The sequence below is a fragment of the Dendrobates tinctorius genome, unplaced genomic scaffold (genome assembly GCF_039654945.1).
Source record: "Dendrobates tinctorius isolate UK_male_01 unplaced genomic scaffold, ASM3965494v1 ptg000012l, whole genome shotgun sequence".
Classification (NCBI taxonomy): domain Eukaryota; kingdom Metazoa; phylum Chordata; class Amphibia; order Anura; family Dendrobatidae; genus Dendrobates; species Dendrobates tinctorius.
This window is the reverse complement of record NW_027361680.1, coordinates 3,968,865-3,995,286: the sequence shown is the minus strand read 5'-3', so window position 1 is coordinate 3,995,286 and position 26,422 is coordinate 3,968,865. Positions and strand designations below refer to the sequence as shown.

At 46.2% G+C, this 26,422-nt stretch overlaps 1 protein-coding gene across 1 annotated transcript in view; it reads right to left on the bottom strand.

The window, feature by feature from the left end:
- LOC141066014 (P-selectin-like) overlaps nt 1-26,422 on the bottom strand; it is a 927,434-nt gene that overhangs the window by 218,589 nt on the left and 682,423 nt on the right. The window contains exon 6 of the mRNA XM_073557950.1: nt 12,728-12,913. Coding sequence (XP_073414051.1) covers nt 12,728-12,913 — 186 coding nt within the window. The remainder of the gene's footprint in view (nt 1-12,727; nt 12,914-26,422) is intronic.

The following is a 26,422-nucleotide window of genomic DNA, read 5'->3' as shown; positions in this document are numbered from 1 at the left end:
TTTCCAAAATGGTGTCATTTGTGGGAGGTTTCCACTGTTTTGGTACATCAGGGGTTTTCCAATCGCGACATGGTGTCCGACCTCAATTCCAGCCAAAAACGTCAAATGGCGCTGCTTCTCTTCCAAGCTCTGCCATGCGCCCAAATAGTGGTTTACCCCCACATGTGGGGTATCAACATACTCAGGACAAATTGCACAATAACTTTTAGGGTCCTGTTACCCTTGGGAAAATAAAAATTGGGGGTGAAAAGATCATTTTTGTGGAAAAAATATGATTTTTTAATTGTACCGCTGTACGTTATAAACTTCTGTGAAGCCCTTATGGGTTAAAAGTTCTCACCACATATCTAGATAAGTTCCTTAGGGGGTCTAGTTTCCAAAATGGTGTCATTTGGGGGGGTTTCCACTGTTTTGGTACATCAGGGGTTTTCCAATCGCGACATGGTTTCCGATCTCAATTCCAGCCAAAAGCGTCAAATGACGCTGCTTCCCTTCCGCGCTCTGCCATGCGCCCAAATAGTGGTTTACCCCCACATGTGGGGTATCAGCGTACTCAGGACAAATTGCACAATAACTTTAGCAGTCCAATTTCTCCTGTTACCCTTGGTAAAATAAAAAAAATTGAACCTGAAGTATTTTTTTTGTGAAAAAAAGTTAGATGTTCATTTTTTTTTAAATATTCAAAAAATTCCTATGACGCACCTAAAGGGTTAATTAACCTCTTAAATGTGGTTTTGAGCACCTTAAGGGGTGCAGTTTTTAGAATGGTGTCACTTTTTGGCATTTTCTATCATATACACCCCTCAAAGTGGCTTCAAATATGATGTGGTCCGAAAAAATAAAATGGTGTTGCAAAAATGAGAAATCGCTGGTCAATTTTTAACCCTTATAACTTTCTAACAAAAAAAATTTTTGGTTCCAAAATTGTGCTGATGTAAAGTAAACATGTGGGAAATGTTACTTATCAAGTTTTTTGTGTGTCGTATCTCTGTGATTTAAGGGCATAAAAATTCAAAGTTGGAAAATTGCGAAATTTTCAACATTTTCGCCAAATTTCCATTTTTTTCACAAATAAACGCAAGTTATTTGAATGAAATTTTACCACTATCATGAAGTACAATATATCTTGAGAAAACAATGTCAGAATCACCGGGATCCATGGAAGTGTTCCAGAGTTATGACCTCATAAAGGGACAGTGGTCAGAATTGTAAAAATTGGCCCGGTCATGAACGTGCAAACCACCCTTGGGGGTGAAGGGGTTAACATCACAGTATATAAACATTCCATCACTAGAGTTGAGCGACTTTTGCTTTTTTAGGGTCGCGTTTCGTTTCGTGAAACCCGACTTTTCCAAAAGTCGGGTCGAGCAAGATCGTCCGATTATAGGGAAAAGTCGGGGTCGTCCCGAAACACGAAACCCAATGTAAGTCAATGGGGAATAAAAGTCGACAGTGAGAGGAGGACAGGAAACACACCTACAGTGCCCATTTGAATGCCAAAAGCATCAATTCTTCTTACTTAAGCTTGTCAACCTTAATTAACTTCATAATACAAGTTACGCACTGAAAAATGGGGGTTATTTGGCTAAATTTGTGGGGGGGGAGGGCTGGCTGCAGGTTTTCATGTGCCCTGGGCGAAAGAGCACCCCTTTAACACATACCACAACTCATCATGCTCCGATACGGCAGAGAAATAGCGGTATAGTACAATGAAAAATACCTCACTTTTTACATCTCATGACGAGGCCCATCTATTTCTCCATACAAAATCATTGGTCCCATATAATGTTTGAAACAGTATATGATGAGCTCCACATAATGCTACAGTATATGTTGGGCCCCATGGATGAAGCTCCACTGTCTTATGGGCCCAAATAATGCTCCAAACATAATGGGCCCCATTTCTAATGCTCTAGTGTATAATGGGCCCTGTAAATGCTGCTCCAGTGTCTGATGTCCACCTTTGGAATGTTCCAGTGTATGGTGGGCCCCATCTATCATTCTCCAGAGTATAGTGCTCCCCAAAAATTGCTGTCTCAACATAGAAAACAATCAAATAAGTCTCCTCGCTAGGGAATCCCTGTACTTGTCTGGACAGGTGCTGTAGCTTGCTTAACAGCTCGCCAGCCGTTCTCACGCCCAGTATGGATTGCACGTGATTGCACAAAGGTTAGAAAGTGTACCGTATCCCTGGATAACATGTATGGATAGCGTACACATTCAAAATATATGTCTATACAGCATGAGGCAGGCTCAGACGGTGTTAGGCCCAGTATGGATTGCACGTCATTGCACAAAGGTTAGAAGGGGTACCGTATCCCCGGATAACATGTATGGATAGCGTACACATTCAAAATATATGTCTATACAGCATGAGGCAGGCTCAGACGGTGTTAGGCCCAGTATGGATTGCACGTCATTGCACAAAGGTTAGAAGGGGTACCGTATCCCCGGATAACATGTATGGATAGCGTACACATTCAAAATATATGTCTATACAGCATGAGGCAGGCTCAGACGGTGTTAGGCCCAGTATGGATTGCACGTCATTGCACAAAGGTTAGAAAGGGTACCGTATCCCTGGATAACATGTATGGATAGCGTACACATTCAAAATATATGTCTATACAGCATGAGGCAGGCTCAGACGGTGTTAGGCCCAGTATGGATTGCACGTCATTGCACAAAGGTTAGAAAGGGTACCGTATCCCTGGATAACATGTATGGATAGCGTACACATTCAAAATATATGTCTATACAGCATGAGGCAGGCTCAGACGGTGTTAGGCCCAGTATGGATTGCACAAAGGTTAGAAGGGGTACCGTATCCCCGGATAACATGTATGGATAGCGTACACATTCAAAATATATGTCTATACAGCATGAGGCAGGCTCAGACGGTGTTAGGCCCAGTATGGATTGCACGTCATTGCACAAAGGTTAGAAGGGGTACCGTATCCCTGGATAACATGTATGGATAGCGTACACATTCAAAATATATGTCTATACAGCATGAGGCAGGCTCAGACGGTGTTAGGCCCAGTATGGATTGCACGTCATTGCACAAAGGTTAGAAGGGGTACCGTATCCCTGGATAACATGTATGGATAGCGTACACATTCAAAATATATGTCTATACAGCATGAGGCAGGCTCAGACGGTGTTAGGCCCAGTATGGATTGCACGTCATTGCACAAAGGTTAGAAGGGGTACCGTATCCCCGGATAACATGTATGGATAGCGTACACATTCAAAATATATGTCTATACAGCATGAGGCAGGCTCAGACGGTGTTAGGCCCAGTATGGATTGCACGTCATTGCACAAAGGTTAGAAAGGGTACCGTATCCCTGGATAACATGTATGGATAGCGTACACATTCAAAATATATGTCTATACAGCATGAGGCAGGCTCAGACGGTGTTAGGCCCAGTATGGATTGCACGTCATTGCACAAAGGTTAGAAGGGGTACCGTATCCCCGGATAACATGTATGGATAGCGTACACATTCAAAATATATGTCTATACAGCATGAGGCAGGCTCAGACGGTGTTAGGCCCAGTATGGATTGCACGTCATTGCACAAAGGTTAGAAGGGGTACCGTATCCCCGGATAACATGTATGGATAGCGTACACATTCAAAATATATGTCTATACAGCATGAGGCAGGCTCAGACGGTGTTAGGCCCAGTATGGATTGCACGTCATTGCACAAAGTTTAGAAGGGGTAACGTATCCCCGGATAACATGTATGGATAGCGTACACATTCAAAATATATGTCTATACATCAGGAGGCAGGCTCAGACGGTGTCAGGCACAGTATGGATTTGACGGCCCAGATTACACAGCGGAGGAGCAGGGAGAGGTAAAGATTGCAAATGCTGGGGCCCTGGCCAAGCAAGGGGGGCCCACTCGTGGGTGTCGGTACTGGCACTGGGCCCCTCATAGTACAGCGGTGTGTCTGACGGCGGGTGTGCACCACCACCGTCAGAGACACTTGATTGCACTATGAGGGACCCTGTGCCAGTGCCCGCGCCCAAGAGTCGGCCTACCCACCTGTCCAGGGCAACGGCACTCGCACGGTGTCGTGCGCTAGGTGGTGACCCCGGCCATGGGGGGGGAGGCAGCACAGTTAGGGAGTTTTAGAAAGTGGCATATGTTGATGTTGGACATTCAACTGATGCAAAAGGCGAAATAGGTGAAGTACCAGGAAGAGGTGGACCAAAGCAAGCCATTTTTCTGTCACCCTATGTGTCATCAGGGGAAGGTGGGACAAAATCCTTGGAAACCCATGCGTGGTTCATTTTAATGAAGGTTAGATCATCCACATTTTGGGTTGACAGACGGGTCCTTTTTTCTGTCAGGATTGATCCAGCTGCACTGAAGACTCTTTCCGATAGCACACTTGCAGCTGGGCAAGCGAGCTCCTGTAAGGCATATTGGGCCAATTCAGGCCAGGTGTCCAGTTTAGCGGCCCAATAGTCAAAGGGGAATGACCTGTGTGGGAGAACATCGATATGGGAGGAAAAGCAGTTTGTAACCATAGTTGACAACTGCTGTCTCCTGTCACTTTCCATCGATGCAGTATTACCAGTTGTGTGAGCGGTATTTGAAAAATCAGTCCACAACATTGTCATGAAACCCCTGTCTCCAACGCCACTTCTGCTGTGTGCACCACGAACACCTCTGCCAAGCTGCCCCCGGCCCGTACGGCTCGTGTGAGAACCATCACCGCTGCTGTGTGCTGGGAATGCCTCAAGCAACCGATTTACCAGAGTTGCTTGTTTATTAGCCAAGATTAGGTCAAGGTTCTCCTGTGGCATGATGTTTTGTAATTTGCCTTTATAGCGTGGATCCAGGATGCTGGCCAACCAGTAGTCGTCATCGTTCATCATTTTGGCAATGCGGGGGTCCCTTTTTAGGATCCGCAAGGCATAATCTGACATGTGGGCCAATGTTCCCGGTGTCAATGATGCACTGCGAGTGCTGGGTGGAGGAGCACTTTCTGGCAAATCCACATCCCTCCAGTCACGCACAAACCCTGTACCAGACCTTGCCACGCCAACATTTTCACTTGCCCCACGAGGTGCATCCTCCTCCCCTAAGTAATCATCCCCATCATCCTCCTCCTCCTCCTCCTCTTCTTCCTCCACCTCGTCCAGGAGAGGTCCCTGAGCAGACAATGGCTGAATGTCATCAAGGATTCCCTCCTCCTCTTCCTCCTCATCAACATTGGCTGCAGACGCCTGCTCCTTAAGGTGCGTCAAAGTTTGCATGAGCAGACGCATAAGTGGGATGCTCATGCTTAGGATGGCGTCGTCTGCGCTTACCAGCCGTGTGCATTCCTCAAAACACTGAAGGACTTTACAAAGGTCTTTCAGCTTCGACCACTGCATGCCTGTCAACTCCATGTCTGCTCTCAAAGTGCCTGGCCGTGTATCCTCCCACAAATGCATTATGGCCTGCCTCTGCTCGCACAGCCGCTCCACCATGTGCAGGGTGGAGTTCCACCTTGTTGCAATGTCGATAATGAGGCGGTGGTTGGGAAGGTGGAGCAATCGCTGCAGCTTCTGCATACGAACGGAGTGTACAGGCGACCGGCGGATGTGCGCGCACAGTCTTCGCACCTTCTGGAGCAGGGCTGTTAACTCCGGATAATTTTTGAGGAAGCACTGCACCACCAGGTTCAAGGTGTGAGCCAAGCAAGGTATGTGGCTGAGTTTTGAAAGGGCTATGGCTGCCACAAAATTACGGCCGTTATCACTAACTACCTTGCCTGCTTCAAGATGTACACTGCCCAGCCATGACTCAGTTTGTCGCTTCAAGAACTCGGCCAGCATCTCGGCGGTGTGTCTGTCGCCCAAACACATCATCTGCAACACAGCCTGCTGACGCTTTCCACTAGCTGCTCGATAGGGGGACACATCATGTGCAACAGTGGCAGCTGCAGATGGAGTGCTCGTACGACTGCGCTCTGTGGACGAGCTGTCGCTTCTGGAGGAGGAGGAGGAGGAGGAGGGTCGAACGCCTACAGCCAACTGTTTCCTAGACCGTGGGCTAGGCAGCACTGTCCCACCACCGCTGTCCCCTGTGGACCCTGCATCCACCACATTAACCCAGTGCGCAGTGATGGACACGTAACGGCCCTGGCCATGCCGACTGGACCATGCATCAGTTGTGAGGTGCACCTTTCCGCTCACTGACTGCTTGAGTGCATGGACAATGCGGTCTTTCACATGATGGTGGAGGGCTGGGATGGCTTTGCGAGAGAAGAAGTGGCGACTGGGTAGGTCATAGCGTGGTACTGCATAGGCCATGAGTTCGCGGAAAGCTGTGCTTTCCACCAACCGAAAGGGCATCATCTCAAACGAGATTAGTTTGGCAATGTGGGCGTTCAAACCCAGTGTACGCGGATGAGAGACTGAGTACTTTCTTGACCTACTCATAGTGTCTGGGAGGGTGAGCTGGACTTGAGAGCTGCATATGGTGGAAGTAGCGGTGGACAGGGCGGACTGAGAGAGGGTTGATGATGGTGATGGAGTTGGTGTTCTTTCTGATGGCCTAGAATCAGTCTTTCGTTGATATAACAGTGGGATTCCCTGACTGCTGTGGCCTTGCAACGACACCTCAACATTTGCTGCTGTGCTAACCGGTGTGCTTACAGTGGGGGAAACAATGTAGCGTTGCTGACTACCTTCGTTGTGATCAGTTGCACATGTGGCACTTGAGGTTTGGTGTTGTGTCCACGCTTGCAAGTGCATGCTGGTTAAATGTCTAAGCATGCAACTGGTATTCAAATTTTTCAGATTTTTCCCTCGGCTAAAGGTCTTTGCGCACTTCTTACAGATAACCTTGGCCTGATCATGAGGATTTTGTTCAAAAAACTGCCACACTGCACTCTTCCTACTTTGGCAGACATTTTGCGGCCTAGCACGCTGTGATCTTTTGACCCTCTGGACAAGCTGTCCAGCAACTCTTTTGATGTTTGGAACCTGTCTTTGGAGTGCTCCGGGCCTGCCAGATAACAGCTGTTGCGATGTCGATGTCTGCTGTGGATGCTCCTCATCTGAGCTATTGGAAGCAGCACCCTCTTCCCCCAATGGATGCCAATCTGGGTCAACAACTGGGTCATCCATCACCTCCTCTTCTATGTCATGTGCACCTTTCTCTGTGTCACCGTGTATGGTGGTATAGTGTGCGGGAAGGGGCACCTGAGTCTCATCAGGGTCAAAATCTGGCTCTGTACACTGCGAGGACAATGTAGTGCTCTGAGTGAATGTACCAGCAGAATCATCCATCAGCGGCTGTGCATCAGTGCACTCCATGTCAGATTCATCTTGGCCTGGGTAATTCACCATTTGACTTGATAATCCAGGCATGGTATGTGAAAACAGCTCCATGGAGTAATCAGTAGTATGGCCTGCGTCATCCTTCAATCTTGGTTGGGGTGAAGGACACAAGGAAAGGTGTGGTTCATGAACATGAGCCTCCAATGACGACTCAGTGCTTTTACTTTTTACAACTGAAGAAGAGGAGGCGATAGAGCTGGAGGCTGAGTCAGCAATGTAAGACAAAACTTTTTCCTGATGCTCTGCCTTTAAAACCGGTTTGCCAACTCCTAGAAAACTAAGCGTTCGAGGCCTTATGTAGACAGACGATGACGCAGGGTCAGCACCTCCTGCATTTGGTCCTATTTTGCTCTTGCCACTACCATCAGATCCACCACCAACACCATCATTACCAGCTGCCAACCCCCGCCCAATTCCACGGCCTCTTCCACCAGCCTTCCTCATTTTTGGTAGAAATGTAGACAAAATCCAACAAACTATATATTAATGTAAAACAAGGTACAAGGTGTCTATAGGACAGGGGAGTTTTAGAATTTCTGCACACACTTGTGGACAGTGGACACTTGTGGATTGTGTGCGGCCCACTGATATCTGAGCGCTATGTGACACGCTCGATGGCACAGCTGCCTGTGACCAAAGTGACGAGAGGATAATGGAGATTTTGAATCTCTGCGTACACTTTTGGACACTGGACACTTGTGGATTGTGTGCGGCCCACTGATATCTGAGCGCTATGTGACACGCTCGATGGCACAGCTGCCTGTGACCAAAGTGACGAGAGGATAATGGAGATTTTGAATCTCTGCGTACACTTTTGGACACTGGACACTTGTGGATTGTGTGTGGCCCACTGATATCTGAGCGCTATGTGACACGCTCGATGGCACAGCTGCCTGTGACCAAAGTGACGAGAGGATAATGGAGATTTTGAATCTCTGCGTACACTTGTGGACAGTGGACACTTGTGGATTGTGTGCGGCCCACTGATATCTGAGCGCTATGTGACACGCTCGATGGCACAGCTGCCTGTGACCAAAGTGACGAGAGGATAATGGAGATTTTGAATCTCTGCGTACACTTGTGGACAGTGGACACTTGTGGATTGTGTGCGGCCCACTGATATCTGAGCGCTATGTGACACGCTCGATGGCACAGCTGCCTGTGACCAAAGTGACGAGAGGATAATGGAGATTTTGAATCTCTGCGTACACTTTTGGACACTGGACACTTGTGGATTGTGTGCGGCCCACTGATATCCGAGCGCTATGTGACACGCTCGATGGCACAGCTGCCTGTGACCAAAGTGACGAGAGGATAATGGAGATATTGAATCTCTGCGTACACTTTTGGACACTGGACACTTGTGGATTGTGTGCGGCCCACTGATATCTGAGCGCTATGTGACACGCTCGATGGCACAGCTGCCTGTGACCAAAGTGACGAGAGGATAATGGAGATTTTGAATCTCTGCGTACACTTTTGGACACTGGACACTTGTGGATTGTGTGCGGCCCACTGATATCTGAGCGCTATGTGACACGCTCGATGGCACAGCTGCCTGTGACCAAAGTGACGAGAGGATAATGGAGATTTTGAATCTCTGCGTACACTTGTGGACAGTGGACACTTGTGGATTGTGTGCGGCCCACTGATATCTGAGCGCTATGTGACACGCTCGATGGCACAGCTGCCTGTGACCAAAGTGACGAGAGGATAATGGAGATTTTGAATCTCTGCGTACACTTGTGGACAGTGGACACTTGTGGATTGTGTGCGGCCCACTGATATCTGAGCGCTATGTGACACGCTCGATGGCACAGCTGCCTGTGACCAAAGTGACGAGAGGATAATGGAGATTTTGAATCTCTGCGTACACTTTTGGACACTGGACACTTGTGGATTGTGTGCGGCCCACTGATATCCGAGCGCTATGTGACACGCTCGATGGCACAGCTGCCTGTGACCAAAGTGACGAGAGGATAATGGAGATATTGAATCTCTGCGTACACTTTTGGACACTGGACACTTGTGGATTGTGTGCGGCCCACTGATATCTGAGCGCTATGTGACACGCTCGATGGCACAGCTGCCTGTGACCAAAGTGACGAGTGGATAATGGAGATTTTGAATCTCTGCGTACACTTTTGGACACTGGACACTTGTGGATTGTGTGCGGCCCACTGATATCTGAGCGCTATGTGACACGCTCGATGGCACAGCTGCCTGTGACCAAAGTGACGAGAGGATAATGGAGATTTTGAATCTCTGCGTACACTTGTGGACAGTGGACACTTGTGGATTGTGTGCGGCCCACTGATATCTGAGCGCTATGTGACACGCTCGATGGCACAGCTGCCTGTGACCAAAGTGACGAGAGGATAATGGAGATTTTGAATCTCTGCGTACACTTGTGGACAGTGGACACTTGTGGATTGTGTGCGGCCCACTGATATCTGAGCGCTATGTGACACGCTCGATGGCACAGCTGCCTGTGACCAAAGTGACGAGAGGATAATGGAGATTTTGAATCTCTGCGTACACTTTTGGACACTGGACACTTGTGGATTGTGTGCGGCCCACTGATATCTGAGCGCTATGTGACACGCTCGATGGCACAGCTGCCTGTGACCAAAGTGACGAGAGGATAATGGAGATTTTGAATCTCTGCGTACACTTTTGGACACTGGACACTTGTGGATTGTGTGCGGCCCACTGATATCTGAGCGCTATGTGACACGCTCGATGGCACAGCTGCCTGTGACCAAAGTGACGAGAGGATAATGGAGATTTTGAATCTCTGCGTACACTTGTGGACAGTGGACACTTGTGGATTGTGTGCGGCCCACTGATATCTGAGCGCTATGTGACACGCTCGATGGCACAGCTGCCTGTGACCAAAGTGACGAGAGGATAATGGAGATTTTGAATCTCTGCGTACACTTGTGGACAGTGGACACTTGTGGATTGTGTGCGGCCCACTGATATCTGAGCGCTATGTGACACGCTCGATGGCACAGCTGCCTGTGACCAAAGTGGCGAGAGGATAATGGAGATTTTGAATCTCTGCGTACACTTTTGGACACTGGACACTTGTGGATTGTGTGCGGCCCACTGATATCTGAGCGCTATGTGACACGCTCGATGGCACAGCTGCCTGTGACCAAAGTGACGAGAGGATAATGGAGATTTTGAATCTCTGCGTACACTTTTGGACACTGGACACTTGTGGATTGTGTGCGGCCCACTGATATCTGAGCGCTATGTGACACGCTCGATGGCACAGCTGCCTGTGACCAAAGTGACGAGAGGATAATGGAGATTTTGAATCTCTGCGTACACTTGTGGACAGTGGACACTTGTGGATTGTGTGCGGCCCACTGATATCTGAGCGCTATGTGACACGCTCGATGGCACAGCTGCCTGTGACCAAAGTGACGAGAGGATAATGGAGATTTTGAATCTCTGCGTACACTTGTGGACAGTGGACACTTGTGGATTGTGTGCGGCCCACTGATATCTGAGCGCTATGTGACACGCTCGATGGCACAGCTGCCTGTGACCAAAGTGGCGAGAGGATAATGGAGATTTTGAATCTCTGCGTACACTTTTGGACACTGGACACTTGTGGATTGTGTGCGGCCCACTGATATCTGAGCGCTATGTGACACGCTCGATGGCACAGCTGCCTGTGACCAAAGTGACGAGAGGATAATGGAGATTTTGAATCTCTGCGTACACTTTTGGACACTGGACACTTGTGGATTGTGTGCGGCCCACTGATATCTGAGCGCTATGTGACACGCTCGATGGCACAGCTGCCTGTGACCAAAGTGACGAGAGGATAAGGGAGATTGGATTGCTTTTAAAAAAGCAGTTTGCGGAGCAGTGGGTAAACAGCAATGCCAGCGTGTCAGGAAGCCTTAGAAGGCAGCCCAACAACCAACACCACTGATACACCACAATATAGCCTCCCCTTGCACTGCACACACAGTGACTTGTGTGTTGTGCAGGCCAAATCGCTAGCAGCAGAAGCAGTTTTTTTGTCTTCTTCCCTGCCTAACGCTCTCCCTACAGAATCAGCAGCAACCTCTCCCTATACTAAGATCGGCAGAAGTAAGATGGCGGTCGGCGTGCACGCCCTTTTATACCCCCTGTGACGCCCACCAAAGCAAGCCAATCACTTGCATGCCCTTCTGAAAGATGGTGGTGACCCGTGCCTATGTCATCACGTTGCCCACAGTGTCCGTGGATCCTGATTGGCTGAAAAAGAGCGCAAAACAAACTTTTGAAACGCGACTTTGGCGCGTAAGTCGCCGACCTCGTGGCCGACCTCATCCTAGGGTCGGGGTTTCGTTTCATGAAACCCGACTTTGCCAAAAGTCGGCGACTTTTGAATTTTTTCGACCCGTTTCGCTCAACTCTATCCATCACACCAACATGAACAACCACCAAGGTGCCGCCTGTATTACATGTACACAGCAATAAAGGTGGGGAGGCACGTGACGTACCTAGTCACCCCCTTACAGATTACTTCTCCTTTGCCTCTTACACTCATACCATCATATTTACCCCTTCTATGCCTCCTGGATCTAGATTGCTAGTTTAGTTTTGCTAATACTATGCTGATTAACTCAGATCCATTAAAAAAATAAAAAAAATGAAAAAAAAGCATTGTTGGATTAATCCTCCCTTGTCTATTCCATCTACACTGTTATGTCCAACTCTAATTCCTTCTCCACTTGGACCTTTGCCCCTCGGTTCAAGATAATAATTTTTTCTTTTTTTTTTCATTCTTTGTTATTTTAATACAGGAAAGATATATATCTTTTATCGTATTAGATAATAGATAGAAAAATATTTAGAATTGAGAGTCCTCAGTGGTTAATGACTCTCAATTCTAAATATTTTGTTATTTTAAGACATTTATCAATCAAAATTTGTTTGCAGGACACTGGTTCTGTTCTTTCCCCTATTTAGATTCCTCTTGTAGCCCCTTAGGCCTTACTTTGACCATTTTACAGCCATTTTAAAGCACCAAAATTCTTGTCCTCATTGACTTGCATTGGGTTCAGGTTCGGGGTCAAGTTCATATAACGAAATGACCATTTTATTCTACTTCAGCCAATCCCCACGAACCTGAACATTCACGGGTCCGCTCATCCCTAATTTCAACGAATAGGATAAGCTTTGTAATTTATTATTTTTCTATAGGGAAAAATCACCTGAAGAAACACTGATGGTAAAACCTAACACACTGACTAGACACTGTTGAAAATGGGATGAAAAACACTGACGTCATGTCCAACATCTTTTAAATACGTGAAATATTACTGACGTCTGAGTGAGGCCTTACTATTTTATAAGAAGACATTTACCAGAGCATGAGGGAGTAGATGCAGACCATTCTCCTGTGTTCTGACACCATAACAATGATATTCCTTGTAATTCAAATCCTTCATCACAAGTGAAGTTGCAGATAGATTTGTACCTGTACTCTCCGAATGTATCAGAACAATTTACTTCACCATGTTCTGGGCTCTGCAGGGCCTTACATTGGACCGCTGTAACAAAAATTAAGATTTTAAATTTACAAAATATATTGAATTATGCAAGAAAACAAATTTACTGAAAATGTTAAAGCACAATCATAATAAAACTAATCTACATATATGCTGGCCTTTAACCTCTTAACCCCTTGAGGACCTAGCCACTTTGTAGGTTAATAACCAGGCCTCATTTTTTAAATCTGACCACTGTCACTTTATGAGGTAATAACTCTGGAACTCTTCAATGGATCCCACTGATTCTAAGATACTTTTTTGTAACATATTTTACTTCATGATAGTGGTAACATTTGTTCAATATGACTTATGTTTATTTGTGAAAATATCGGAAATTTGGTGACAGTGTTGAAAATTTCACAACTTTCAAAATTTTAATTCTTATGCCCTTAAACCAGAGTTATGTAACACGAAATAGTTAATAAAAACATTTTACATTTGTCTACTTTACATCAGCACAATTTTTGAAACATAATTTTTTTGTTAGTAAGTTAGAAGGGTTAAAAGTTGACCAGCAATTTCTCATTTTTTCAACAAAATTTACAAAACCATTTTTATAGGGACCACATCACATTTGAATTAACTCTGAGGTGCCTGTAAGACAGAAAATACCCAATCTAAAAAGTGGACTTCTCAAACATCTCAAAACCACATTCAAAAAGTTTATTAACCCCTTAAGTACTTCACGGGAATGAATGCAATGTATAAGGAAAAAATTAACACTTATCTTTTTTTCAGAATAATTTTAATTTAGTCACGTTTTTTATTTTTACAAAGGTAACAGGAGTAAGTGTATCCCAAAATTTGTTGCTAATTTTCTCCTGAGCACGGCAATACCTCATATGTGTGGGAAAACCACTGTTTGGGCGCACGACAGGGCTCGAAAGGGAAGGAGCACCGTTTGACTATTTTGAAGGCAAAAATGGCTGAAATCTAGAGCATATAATAATAATAGCAAGGGTGTGTGACAATCACTTCTCTCAGAATAGGCTATAGCCTCAAATGATTGGCTCCAGTCACAATAGACCACTATTAAACTAATGTATTGTGCACAACGTATATGAGTGATTTAAAATTTTTCTTTTATTACAAAACATTAAAATATGATGAGACTACCAAAAGATGAAGCCCGAAATGGGCTAGAAAGCTAAAAAATCGTACAGACACAATCCATCAATAACTTGTACACAAGTGCTGTCCGCTTGCGCTGCTCGTGTTTAAAAGCTCAAGCGTCTCAGGACCTTCAGTGTATCACAAGTGTATCACATGCATTTCGTGCGGTGACACGCGTAGGAATATCCGGAACATTATCATTTGTTTAGGGTTTCGGGTGTATGGAGTGCATCGGCCAGGATGACATTATAACCTCATTTCCATTCCCTGTGCTCATCTGCACAGAACAAATATGGTAAATCGGATTTCACCTGATTCCATCCAACATTACCCCTAGATTTAAATCTTTGTGTGCTGATATAAAAGAGAGTAATCTGTGCAGGCATCCATCAGCTCATATCGGCTGTCAATATATGTGGCTCTGGGGAGACCATTAACCCCCCCCGTCCACTAATCTCCTTAGTGAACAAATAGAGAAATCCAACACCTAATTAAAAACCACAAACCACCTAGGACACCACTAAGGCCGGTATCACACGTCAGTGTCTCCGGTACATGTAGTGACAGTTTTCTCACGTACCGGAGACACTGACACACGTAGACCCATTCAAATGAATGGGTCTATGCAGATGTCAGCGTGTTTTCACGGACCATGTGTCCTTGTGCAAAACACAGAGACATGTCCGTTTTAACACGGACACACGGCCCGCAACACGTGCTGCACATGGAGAACTGTTCACGCAGTCCTCCGTGGTCACGGACGGTGCCGGGAAGAAGAACTACAGTAAGCGCTGTTTCCGGCGGCTGGTGCTGACCGCGGCTGTAATTCTGCTCTCCTGCTCTGCTTGCAGGAGAGAAGAATGAATGAAAACCTGACGTTGAGTCCCCCTCATTTTCTGAACCAACCAGATGAAACTTACAGCTGGGGGCTGCATCCCTCAGCTGTCAGCTTCATCCAGGTTGGTTATCAAGAATAGAGGGGTCCCCACGCTGTTTTTTTAGTTATGTAAATAATTTTAAAAAACGGCGTGGGGTCCCCCCACAATTTTTGACAACCAACCTGACTAAAGCCGACAGCTGAGGGCTGATATTCTCAGGCTGGTAAGGGGCCATTGATCTTGGCCCCACCCAACCTAAAAACTGCAGCCCCGAGCTGCCCAGAAAACGCGCCTAATCTGGAGCTTTGCCCGGTTTTTCCCACTTGCCCTGTAGTGGTGGCAAGTGGGGTTAATAAAGGGGTTAATGCCACCTTTCTATTATAAGGTGACATTAAGCCCGGATTAGTAAAGGAGAGGTGTCAATAAGACACCGATCCATTACTAATCCTACAGTAAATAAAGGGTTAAATAAACACACTCACACAATAAGAATAAATTATTTTAATGAAAGAATACAACATACACATTTTTATAATCTTTATTACACTGGTAATTCCATTGCGAAGCCATCGATCTTCTGAAAAAAGTTGAAAATAATAAAGCAAATATATACATTACCTGTCCGGCGCTCAGTCACGTCCCACGGCATAAATCCATCTGGGGGAGGTTAGTACATTTAGAGTCGGAGCGCTGCTAACACAGCCACACCCGACTGTAAATGACTGGGGAATGAATGGAGCAGAGCGCAGACTCAATGATGAGCGGTGACGTCACCGCTAGTTACTTAGCATGCGCCTTCTGCTCCATTCATTCATAGTACGTATTGGTGCTGGTAGCAAACACCCCTGTCTTTTCCTTGCAAAAAAGGTTTTTTAAAAAAGACATGGCTTTCTTTTCAGTATTCTTGTATAATATACCTGATGAAGGCTTTTGCTCTTTTCAAGCCGAAACGCTTTGTTTTCACTTGGTATATGTAGAATAGAAAACTTTTTTAATCAAGCCATTTTAGAACATGATATATTTTTCGGGAGCGCCGGCACCAGACTGGATTTTTGCATCTTTCCTATCTTCCCCTACGGACGATTGTGGACCAGGAGCCGTGCAGCTGACCGAGTAAACAGGACCTTGGTTGGGATCCCCCCAGGGTCAATATGCTGTTTCTTCCATATATAATCTGGTGAGCGCACGAGATTTGTATTTTCATTTGTGACATTTTTAATACTGTGCATAGATCCTGCGCGGCAATGTCCTCTTTATATTCCCTATCCTCAGGGTATTATATGAAAAGGGAAAAGGTAGTGTCATAGATATATGCAGATATAAGCATACTAGTCCCAAGTTTTACATTTTCACACTGGGAAAAGGGTAAAAATTGCAACCAAATTTGTCCCACAATTTCTGCTGAATGTAGAAATATCCCATATGTGGCTGTACAGTACTAGTTTGCCACAGGGAGTGACTTGGGAGGGGCTTAGCGCTATTTGCCTCCTGGAGCACAGATTTTCCTAGACTAGTTTGCGGATTCCATATAAAGAGCCCCTAAGTGATAGAAAAGCGGAATATCCCCTCAAGTGACCACATTTTGGAAATTATAAACCTTTGGAAATTTATCTACAGATGTAGTGACGATTTTGACTCCATGGGTGTTTTTCAGAAACAGGTAGCAGTGGATGTTGCTGAGTGAAAATTGCAAACTGCTGTTGTAGTGACCAGTACCGTAACGCCGCTGTGTTTGTACTCTGCTTAGGCTACTTTCACACATCCGTTTTTTTAAATCCGGCATGATGCGGCGAAAATTGTGAAAACCGGATCCGGACAAAGGAGCAATATGGCGGTATAATGCGCACGGGTTCAACTTCACCCGAAGTACGCAGAGCGGGCTCTGTTCACACACAGAGACCGTGCAACATAAACATACAAAAAACGCTGAGCCTGTTAGTGTCACAGGCCTCTGGTAAATGCACACACGGTATCTGGTCCCAGGAGCAGGACCTAAGACAGAGGAGCTGCGTCCGTCTAGACCTACCGTGTGTGCGGCGTCGCTACTGCGAGCGCCAAGAGGGGCTGCAACTGCAGCATGGCGTAGGACACTGCCGCTCGACGACAAAGCTGGAAAGCAAGCGCAATGTCGGACGCAAGCGTAGAGGTGCGGTGTGCACAGTGGCCTAAGGCTTGCCACTGACTGGCGCTGACTGCTGAACTAGTTCCCTATCACCATGCGTAATATCAGAGGGAAGGGGTTTTATAATGAGTCAGTCACCAGAATCATGCATCTGTCACCATTCACACATAGCAAGTATAGTCTATACTAGCGCATGGTGGAATGGCCATGCACGCTTTTTATAGCCGTCCGGGACCTTCCAGATTTCCGAGATGGACCAATGAGATCTGGAACAGGACCTAGGCACATGACTCCCAATCTCCAATGGGAGATCGTCTCATGAGCATGCCCAGTAGGAGCACAGAGGGACTTAATCTCTGGAGCGGTCTGCTGCAAAGTAATCTCCTCTGCAGTAGAAAGACAGCAGGAGACCGCAGAATGTGAGGCTCTGGATTCCTGCAGAGCAGACGCAGAAACCTGACGCCTAACAGGTACCCCATACGTGGGGGGAACCAATGTTTGGGCACACATCAGGGCTCGGAACGGAAGTAGTGATGTTTTGAAATGCAGACATTAATGGAATGGTCTGTGGGCGTCATGTTGCGTTTGCAGAGCCCCTGATGTTCCTATTAACCACAAAAAGAGGAAAAAATCCTCCAATTTTTAAGAAAAAACAAAAACAGGCAGAGATGCTTACCTGTCTAACTAGGCCTCAATACAAATGCACTAACAGGGTGCAGCAGACCCAAGTAAAATGGGGAAGATAGCATACCCTTTTTACGGTATGCTAGCACATGTGCTTTTGCCATTTTACTTGGGTCCGCTGCACCCTGCTAGTGCATTTGTATTGAGGCCTAGTTAGACAGGTAGGCATCTCTGCCTGTTTTTGTTTTTTTCTTGAATATTGGAGGATTTTTTCCTCTTTTTGTGGTTTTTATGTTAGAGTAGGACTGGCAAGTGTAAGGACCCTTGACGTGGGTTGCCAGCTTACGGATTATGGCCAGAATATCAACCAATACCTTACATATATTGATATGTTTTTGTGCACTTTATATATTTTTTTCGGGGTGCAGTTTGACCCACATGGTTCTGTAAACTGTGGCCTCTGTTCACAAGATGCATTATAGTTAGCACTGGGCAGCCCGTCATATAGTGTCACTAATAGGCTGTGAACCAGATGCTCTGCATTCCTTGTATGAACATTGCCACATACATATATTAGCTTTTTTTGCACTAGTGTGCAAGTCTGGCTGTCTCATTTGGTATTATTGCACCTGTGCAATTGTCATTTCACTTGGGTCCGCTGCACCGTTAGTGCATTTGTATTGAGACGTAGTTAGACAGCTAAGCATCTCTGCCTATTTTTGTTTTTTCTTGCCCCTGATGTGCCTAAACAGTAGAAACCCCCCCACAGGTGAACCCATTTTGGGAACTAGACTCCCCCATGTAGCTTATCTAGATGTGTGGTGAGCACTTTGAACCTCCAAGTGCTTCACAGAAGTTTATAACGCAGAGCCGTGAAAATAAAACATAATTTTCTTCCACAAAAATTATTTTTTAGCCTGCAATTTTTTATTTTCCCAAGGGTAACAGGAGAAATTAGACCCCCAAAGTTGTTGTGCAATTTGTTCTAAGTACGCTGATGCCCCATATATTGGGTTAAACCACTGTTTGGGTACACATCGGGGCTCGGAAGGGAGGGAGCACTGTTTGACTTTTTGAACGCAAAATTGTCTGGAATCAATGGTGGCGCCATGCCGCGTTTAGAGACCCCCTGATGTGCCTAAACAGTGGAAACCCTCAATTATAACTCCAACCCTAACCCCAACACATCCCTAACCCTAATCGCAACCCTAACCATAACCCTAACCACAAACCTAACCCCAACACACCACTAACCCTAATCCCAACCATAACCCTAACCACAACCCTAACCCTAATCCCAACCCTAACCACAAACCTAACTCCAACACACCCCTATCCCTAATCCCAACCCTAACCCCAAACCTAACCTTAATCCTAACCCTAACCCTGACCCCAACCCTAGCCCTAATGCTAATTCCAACACTAACCCTAGCCCTAATTCCAACCATAGCCCTAATTCCAACTCTAGCCCTAATTCCAACTGTAGCCCTAACTCCAACCCTAGCCCTAATTCCAACTCTAGCCCTAATTCCAACCCTAAGGCTGGAATCACACTACCATGTGTGATGTGAGAAACTCACACAAGTCTCTTGCATCAAAACCTGGCGGCACTCAGGACCGCAGTTGCAGCTGCATGTATATCTATGCAGCCACAGCTCCAATCCTGAGTGCCGGCTGCATCGCCGGGTGTTGATGCGAGAGACTCGTGCGAGTTTCTCCCATAACACATGGTAGTGTGATCCCGGCCTAACCCTTATTCCAACCCTAACCCTAATTCCAACCCTAAACCTAACTTTAGCCCAACTCACTTTAGCCTAACTCTAACCCTAGTGGGAAAATTAAAACAAATATATTTTCTTTAATTCTTTATTTTTCCCTAACTAAGGGGGTGATAAAGGGGGGTTTATTTACTATTTCTTTTATTTTGATCACTGTGATAGACCCTATCACAGTGACCAAAATGAACCAATACGAAAAATCTTCCTATTGTTACCGGGAGCGGCCGGCAGATCTCGGCAGGTGCACTGCGCATGCGCCCGCTATTTTCTTACCAGAAGAAGATGCCGGCAGCCGTGGTGGGAGGCCAGAACACCGGGAGGTACCGGGGGGGACCGGGGACCCTATTTCTCTCTGCTGTGTGATCACATCAGAGGAGAGAGAAATTAAATGGCATATCAGACTTTTTTTGGGGGTTGCCGTTATACGGTTAATAACGGTGATCGCAACCCCGGGGTCGGTAAAAACCGACCCGAATCATGTTCTCTGGGCTCTCGGCTACCCTCGGCAGGCGAGACCCTGGAGAAAATTCGACTCTGGGGGGAGCTATACACTTTTTCCACAGCGCCGTTAATTAACGGAGCTGTGGTTTAAGTACCCTTAACTACCGCCATTAAAAGGCGTATCGGCGGTCGTTAAGAGGTTACTGTAATAAAGGTTATATTTTATTGACCTGTTAGAGAGGGGTTTATTGAGTACGGATATGCACTCTTGGTTTTTCCTTATGATAAAAATCAAATATTCGCCGCTCGAAACCCGACCATAGTGTGAGGTCAGCCATGCGGTCGCCGACCCGCGCGCCAAAGTTGCGTTTCCCATAATGCTCACAACGCCTTTTCTCAGCCAGTCATCAAGGATGCACACTGTGGGCAACGCAATGACATCAGCAGCGGCCACCACCATCTTAGAGAAGGGCATTCGTGTGATTGGCTTGCTTTGTGTGGCATCACAGTGGCTATAAAAGCCCTGACCGCCGACCGTCATGTTACTTCTGCCGATCTTAGCATAGGGAGAGGTTGCTGCTGCTGATTCTCAATAGGGAGAGCGTTAGGCAACAAAGAAAAAAAAACTGTGCTTCTTCTGGTAGCGATTTCAACTGTACAGTTAGTGTGCAGTGACAGAGGAGGAATTTTGTGTGTGCAGCAGCGCTGGTGGTTATTAGGCTGCCTTATAAGGCTACCTGATAGCTGCATTGCTGTGTGCACACTGCTGTGCAGACTGCTTTTTTAAAAGCAAAAAAACTTTTATTCTGATTTTCTGCACAGTTACAGAGCGTTCATTTTTTCACACACTGTATAGAGGTGTACGCTCCTCACACACTACCGTGTACCGGCTGGTATCACGAACATATACATGCTATCTGTGTGTGACTCCGTAAAAAAAAGATGGAGATTTTAAATTTTCCATACATACACCATATAGAACTGTCCGCTTGTCAAACCGTATCGTATATCTGCTGTTTGCTTATGGTCAAATCTATACAGAGACAGATGGAGATTTTAAATTTTCCATACATACACCGTGTAGAGCTGTACGCTCCTCTCACACTACCGTGTACCGGCTGGTATCATGGACAAATACATGCTATCTGTGTGTGACTCTGTAAAAAAATAGACGGAGATTTAAAATTTTCCATACCTACACCGGATAGAGCTGTCTGCTTGTCAAACAGTATTGTATATCTGCTGTTTGCTTATGGTCAAATCTATACAGAGACAGCATGTGTGACTCCGTAAAAAAATAGATGGAGATTTAAAATTTTCCATACATACACCATATACAGCTGTCCGCTTCTCAAACAGTATCGTATATCTGCTGTTTGGTCACAGTCCAATCTATACAGAGACAGCATGCATGTGTGTGAGTGCATAAAAAAATAGACAGAGATTTAAAATTTTACGTACATACACCGGATAGAGCTGTCCGCTTGTCAAACAGTATCGTATATCTGCTGTTTGCTTATGGTCAAATCTATACAGAGACAGTGTGTGTGACTCCGTAAAAAAAAAATGGAGATTTTAAATTTTCCATACATACACCATATAGAACTGTCCGCTTGTCAAACAGTATCGTATATCTGCTGTTTCATCACGGTCAAATCTATACAGAGACAGCATGTGTGACTCCGTAAAAAAATAGACGGAGATTTAAATTTTCCATACCTACACCATATACAGCTGTCCGCTTCTCAAACAGTATCATATATCTGCTGTTTGGATCACGGTCAAATCTATACAGAGACAGCGTGACTCCGTAAAAAAATAGACAGAGATTTAAAATTTTCCATACATACACCGGATAGAGCTGTCCGCTTGTCAAACAGTATCGTATATCTGCTGTTTGATATCGGTCAAATCTATACAGAGACAGTGTGTGTCACTCCGTAAAAAAATAGACGGAGATTTAAAATTTTCCATACATACACCGGATAGAGCTGTCCACTTGTCAAACAGTATCGTATATCTGCTGTTTGATCACGGTCAAATCTGTTAGGTGTCAGATTTCTGCGTTTACTCCGCAGGGTCCAGACCCTCACATTCTGCAGTCTCCTGCTGTTTACCTACTGCAGAGGAGATTGCAGAGGAGATTGCCTTGCAGCAAATCCCTCCTGAGACTAAGTCCTACTGAGCATGCTCATTGGACGATCTCCCATTGGAGATCGGGAGTCATGTGCTCAGGTCCCACTCCAGATCTCATTGGTCCATCTCAGAGATCTGGCAGCTTGCAGAAGGTCCCGGCTGCTATAAAAGGCGCGCATGGCTGTTCCGCCATGCGCTAGTATGGACTTACTTGCTGCTGTGTGTATGAGGACGGATGTATGATTCTGGTGTATGACTCATTATAAAACCCCTTCTCACTGATATTACGTATGTGGTTAGGGACTGAGTTTAGAATCAGCGCCAGCGCTCCTCTGCTGCAACATCCACAGCTGCTAGCGTCCGACATTGCGCTTGCACCATAGCTTTGTCGTTTGGCGGCAGTGTCCACGCCGCGCTGCAGTAGCAGCCCTCCATAGCGTCCGCAGCTCTGCACACACGGTAGGTCTAGACGGACATAGTGCCGCCATCTTGGGCTACTCCTGTGACCTGATACCGTGTGTGTATTTATACTGAGTACTGTGACCTCAACAGGCTCAGTCTCTGTATTTGTGTTTATTTGGCATCTCTGACTTAACAGAGATTGCTCTGCGCACCTGGATGACGTTTAACCCTGGGCGCATTACCGCCATATTGCTCCTGCCACCACTTAGCAGCGGTTATATCACCTACTGCACGGTGGACCCCGAGCGGTGAACGCACTTTATTATTATTTTTATTTAGTGCGTTCTGCCGTTCCTAACATTATACTAGTGCCAGGGTCTGGCTAGTGATGGCAGAACAGCAGCAATTGTTACAGTGTATTCGGCAGCTTGAGGGCCGGTTGGCCACTCTTGAGAGGGCTCTCTCAGCTGCACAATCCACCGAAGCTGCTGTAAAGGCAATCACAGATGCATTTTCCCGTATGTCCACGTCCTCCCTCGCGCCGACAGTTACCCGCCTCCCGTTGCCCAATACATTTTCTGGTGATGGCGCCTCCTGTAGAGGCTTCATGAGGTAGTGCTCTATTCAGCTGGAGCTACTGGCTGCGCGATTCCCAACAGAACGGGCCAAGGTGGGGTTTATTGTTTCCTTTCTGTCGGGCAAGGCGTTGGAGTGGGCTACGCCATTATGGGAGCGTGGTGACCCAGAGATTCGGACTGCTGCTCACTTTCTAACAGCTATTAAGCAGGTCTTCCTCGGTCCACGGGTCACGCACGATACCTCTCTTCAGCTTCTTGCGTTGACTCAGGGTTCTCTCTCGGTTAGTCAGTATGCCGTCCGTTTTTGGACACTGGCTTCCGAGCTGGAGTGGTCCGATGAAGCCCTCATCCCTGTGTTTTGGAGAGGTTTGGCGGAGCATGTTAAAGATGCTCCCTCTACCAGAGAGATTCCTGCAAGTTTGGAAGAGCGGATTGCCATTTCCACACACATTGACCTCCGTTTTTCGGAGCGCGGTATGGAGCGTGCTCAATCCAAATGGAAGGTTACCTCGGCTCCCAATTTTTTTGAGCCTCTGGAACTACCCGAGCCAGAGGTTCCACCCCCAGAGCCCATGGAGGTATCTTGCGCCGTTCTCCAGGCACGTCCGGCACAAGACTCCAGTTGCGGTTATCATTGTCAACACGCTGTGTCTCAGAACAACAGTGCCCCGCAACAACCAAATTCTGTGCAGCCGGGCAAGACCCTTGTTCCTCCCTGCCTTTGGCCGAAGGTGCTCATGTGGACACACGCATCCAGGAAGGGTGGTCACTGTGGCTATATGCAGACCACAAAACTCCTGGCAGGGTTTTACTGGGGGCCGCACAGGGCTCGGGATGTTAAAAAATATATTCGGGCCTGCGCCTTTTGTGCTCGGAATAGCCTCTCTAAACGAAGGGTGGAAATGCCTGCCGACACACGGTGGCTTTCCACTTTAACTTCTGCTCCCGTTGTCTCCCACAGGTCCCTTCTGAGACCTGGCGATCTTGTCGCCCCTGACGCCTTCCACTTGTCTCGGCTCTCTCTGTCACCTACCAGGACATCAGACTTGCCTTCGGACGAGTCTGAGGTCTATACCTCTGATGGGCACAAGTTGGTGGATCAGAAGGCTCAGGGAGGAGGGGGCCCTAGGAGGGGGGTAATGTTAGGCATTGGATTTCTGTGTTAACTCCGCAGCAAATCTCTCCTGAGGCTAAGTCCTACTGAGCATGCTCATGGGACGATCTCCCATTGGAGATCGGAAGTCATGTGCTCAGGTCCCGCTCCACATCTCATTGGTCCATCTCAGAGATCTGGCAGCTTGCAGAAGGTCCCGGCTGCTATAAAAGGCGTGCATGGCTGTTCTGCCATGCACTAGTATAGACTTACTTGCTACTGTGTGTATGAGGATGGATGTATGATTCTGGTGAATGACTCATTATAAAACCCCTTCCCTCTGATATTACGTATGTGGTTAGGGACTGAGTTTAGAATCAGCGCCAGCGCTCCTCTGCTGCAACATCCACGACTGCTAGCGTCCGACATTGCGCATGCGTCATAGCTTTGTCGTTTGGTGGCAGTGTCCACGCCATGCTGCAGTAGCAGCCCTCCTTAGCGTCCACAGCTGCGACGCCGCACACACGGTAGGTCTAGACGGACGTAGTGCCGCCATCTTGGGCTACTCCTGTGACCTGATACCGTGTGTGTATTTATACTGAGTACTGTGACCTCAACAGGCTCAATCTCTGTATTTGTGTTTATTTGGCATCTCTGTGACTTAACAGAGATTGCTCTGCGCACCTGAGTGACATTTAACCCTGTGCGCATTACCGCCATATTGCTCCTGCCACCACTTAGCAGCAGTTATATCACCTACTGCACGGTGGACCCCGAGCAGCAAACGCACTTTATTTTTATTTTTATTTAGTGCGTTCCGCCATTCCTTACACAAATCTATACAGAGACAGCGTGTGTGACTCCGTAAAAAAAGACTGAGATTTAAAATTTTCCATACATACACCGGATAGAGCTGTCCGCTTGTCAAACAGTATTGTATGTCTGCTGTTTGATCACGGTCAAATCTATACAGAGACAGCATGTGTGACTCCGTAAAAAAATAGACGGAGATGTAAAATTTTCCATACATACACCGTATAGAGCTGTACGCTCCTCACACACTACCGTGTACTGGCTGGTATCATGGACAAATACATGCTATCTGTGTGTGACTCTGTAAAAAAATAGACGGAGATTTAAAATTTTCCATACATACACCATATAGAGCTGTCTGCTTGTCAAACAGTATCGTATATCTGCTGTTTGATCACAGTCAAATCTATACAGAGACAGCATGTGTGACTCTGTAAAAAAATAGACGGAGATTTAAAATTTTCCACACATACACAGGATAGAGCTGTCCACTTGTCAAACAGTATCATATATCTGCTGTTTTCTTACAGTCAAATCTATGCAAAGACAGCGTGTGACTCCATAAAAAAAGACTGAGATTTAAAATTTTCCATACATACACCGGATAGAGCTGTCCGCTTGTCAAACAGTATTGTATATCTGCTGTTTGATAACGGTCAAATCTATACAGAGACAGCGTGTGTGACTCCGTAGAAAAATAGACGGAAATTTAAAATTTTCCATACATGCACCATATAGAGCTGTCCGCTTGTCAAACAGTATCATATATCTGCTGTTTGATCACGGTCAAATCTATACAGAGACAGTGTGTGTGTGTGACTCCTTAAAAAAACAGACGGAGATTTAAATTTTCCATACATACACCGTATTGAGCTGTACGCTCCTCACACACTACCGTGTACCGGCTGGTATCATGGACAAATACATGCTATCTGTGTGTGACTCCATTAAAAAAATAGATGGAGATTTAAAATTTTCCATACATACACCATATAGAGCAGTCCGCTTGTCAAACAGTATCGTATATCTGCTGTTTGATCACGGTCAAATCTATACAGAGACAGCATGTGTGTGTTACTCCGTAAAAAATCAGACGGAGATTTAAATTTTCCATACATACACCATATACAGCTGTCCACTTCTCAAACAGTATCATATATCTGCTGTTTGGATTGTGGTCCAAACTATACAGAGACAGCACGTGTATGAGTGCGTAAATACATAAATAGACATTTCCATTTTTCCATACACCATATAGAGCTGTCCGCTTCTCTAACAGTATCCTTATATCTGCTGGTTGAATTACGGTCAAATACATACTGGGATAGTGTCTCTGGCTAAGGAAATATATACGGAGATTTAAATTTTTACCTAAACCTTATACAGCTGTATGCTCCTCATTCAGTACCATATACCTGCTAGTATTTTTGTTACATTTTCATAAACATGAGGAAGTATGGTGGAAGAGGTGGCGAACGTGGGTGGGGGGGAGCAGCTGGTACTGATGATGGTGGTGGTGCATCTGCTGGTT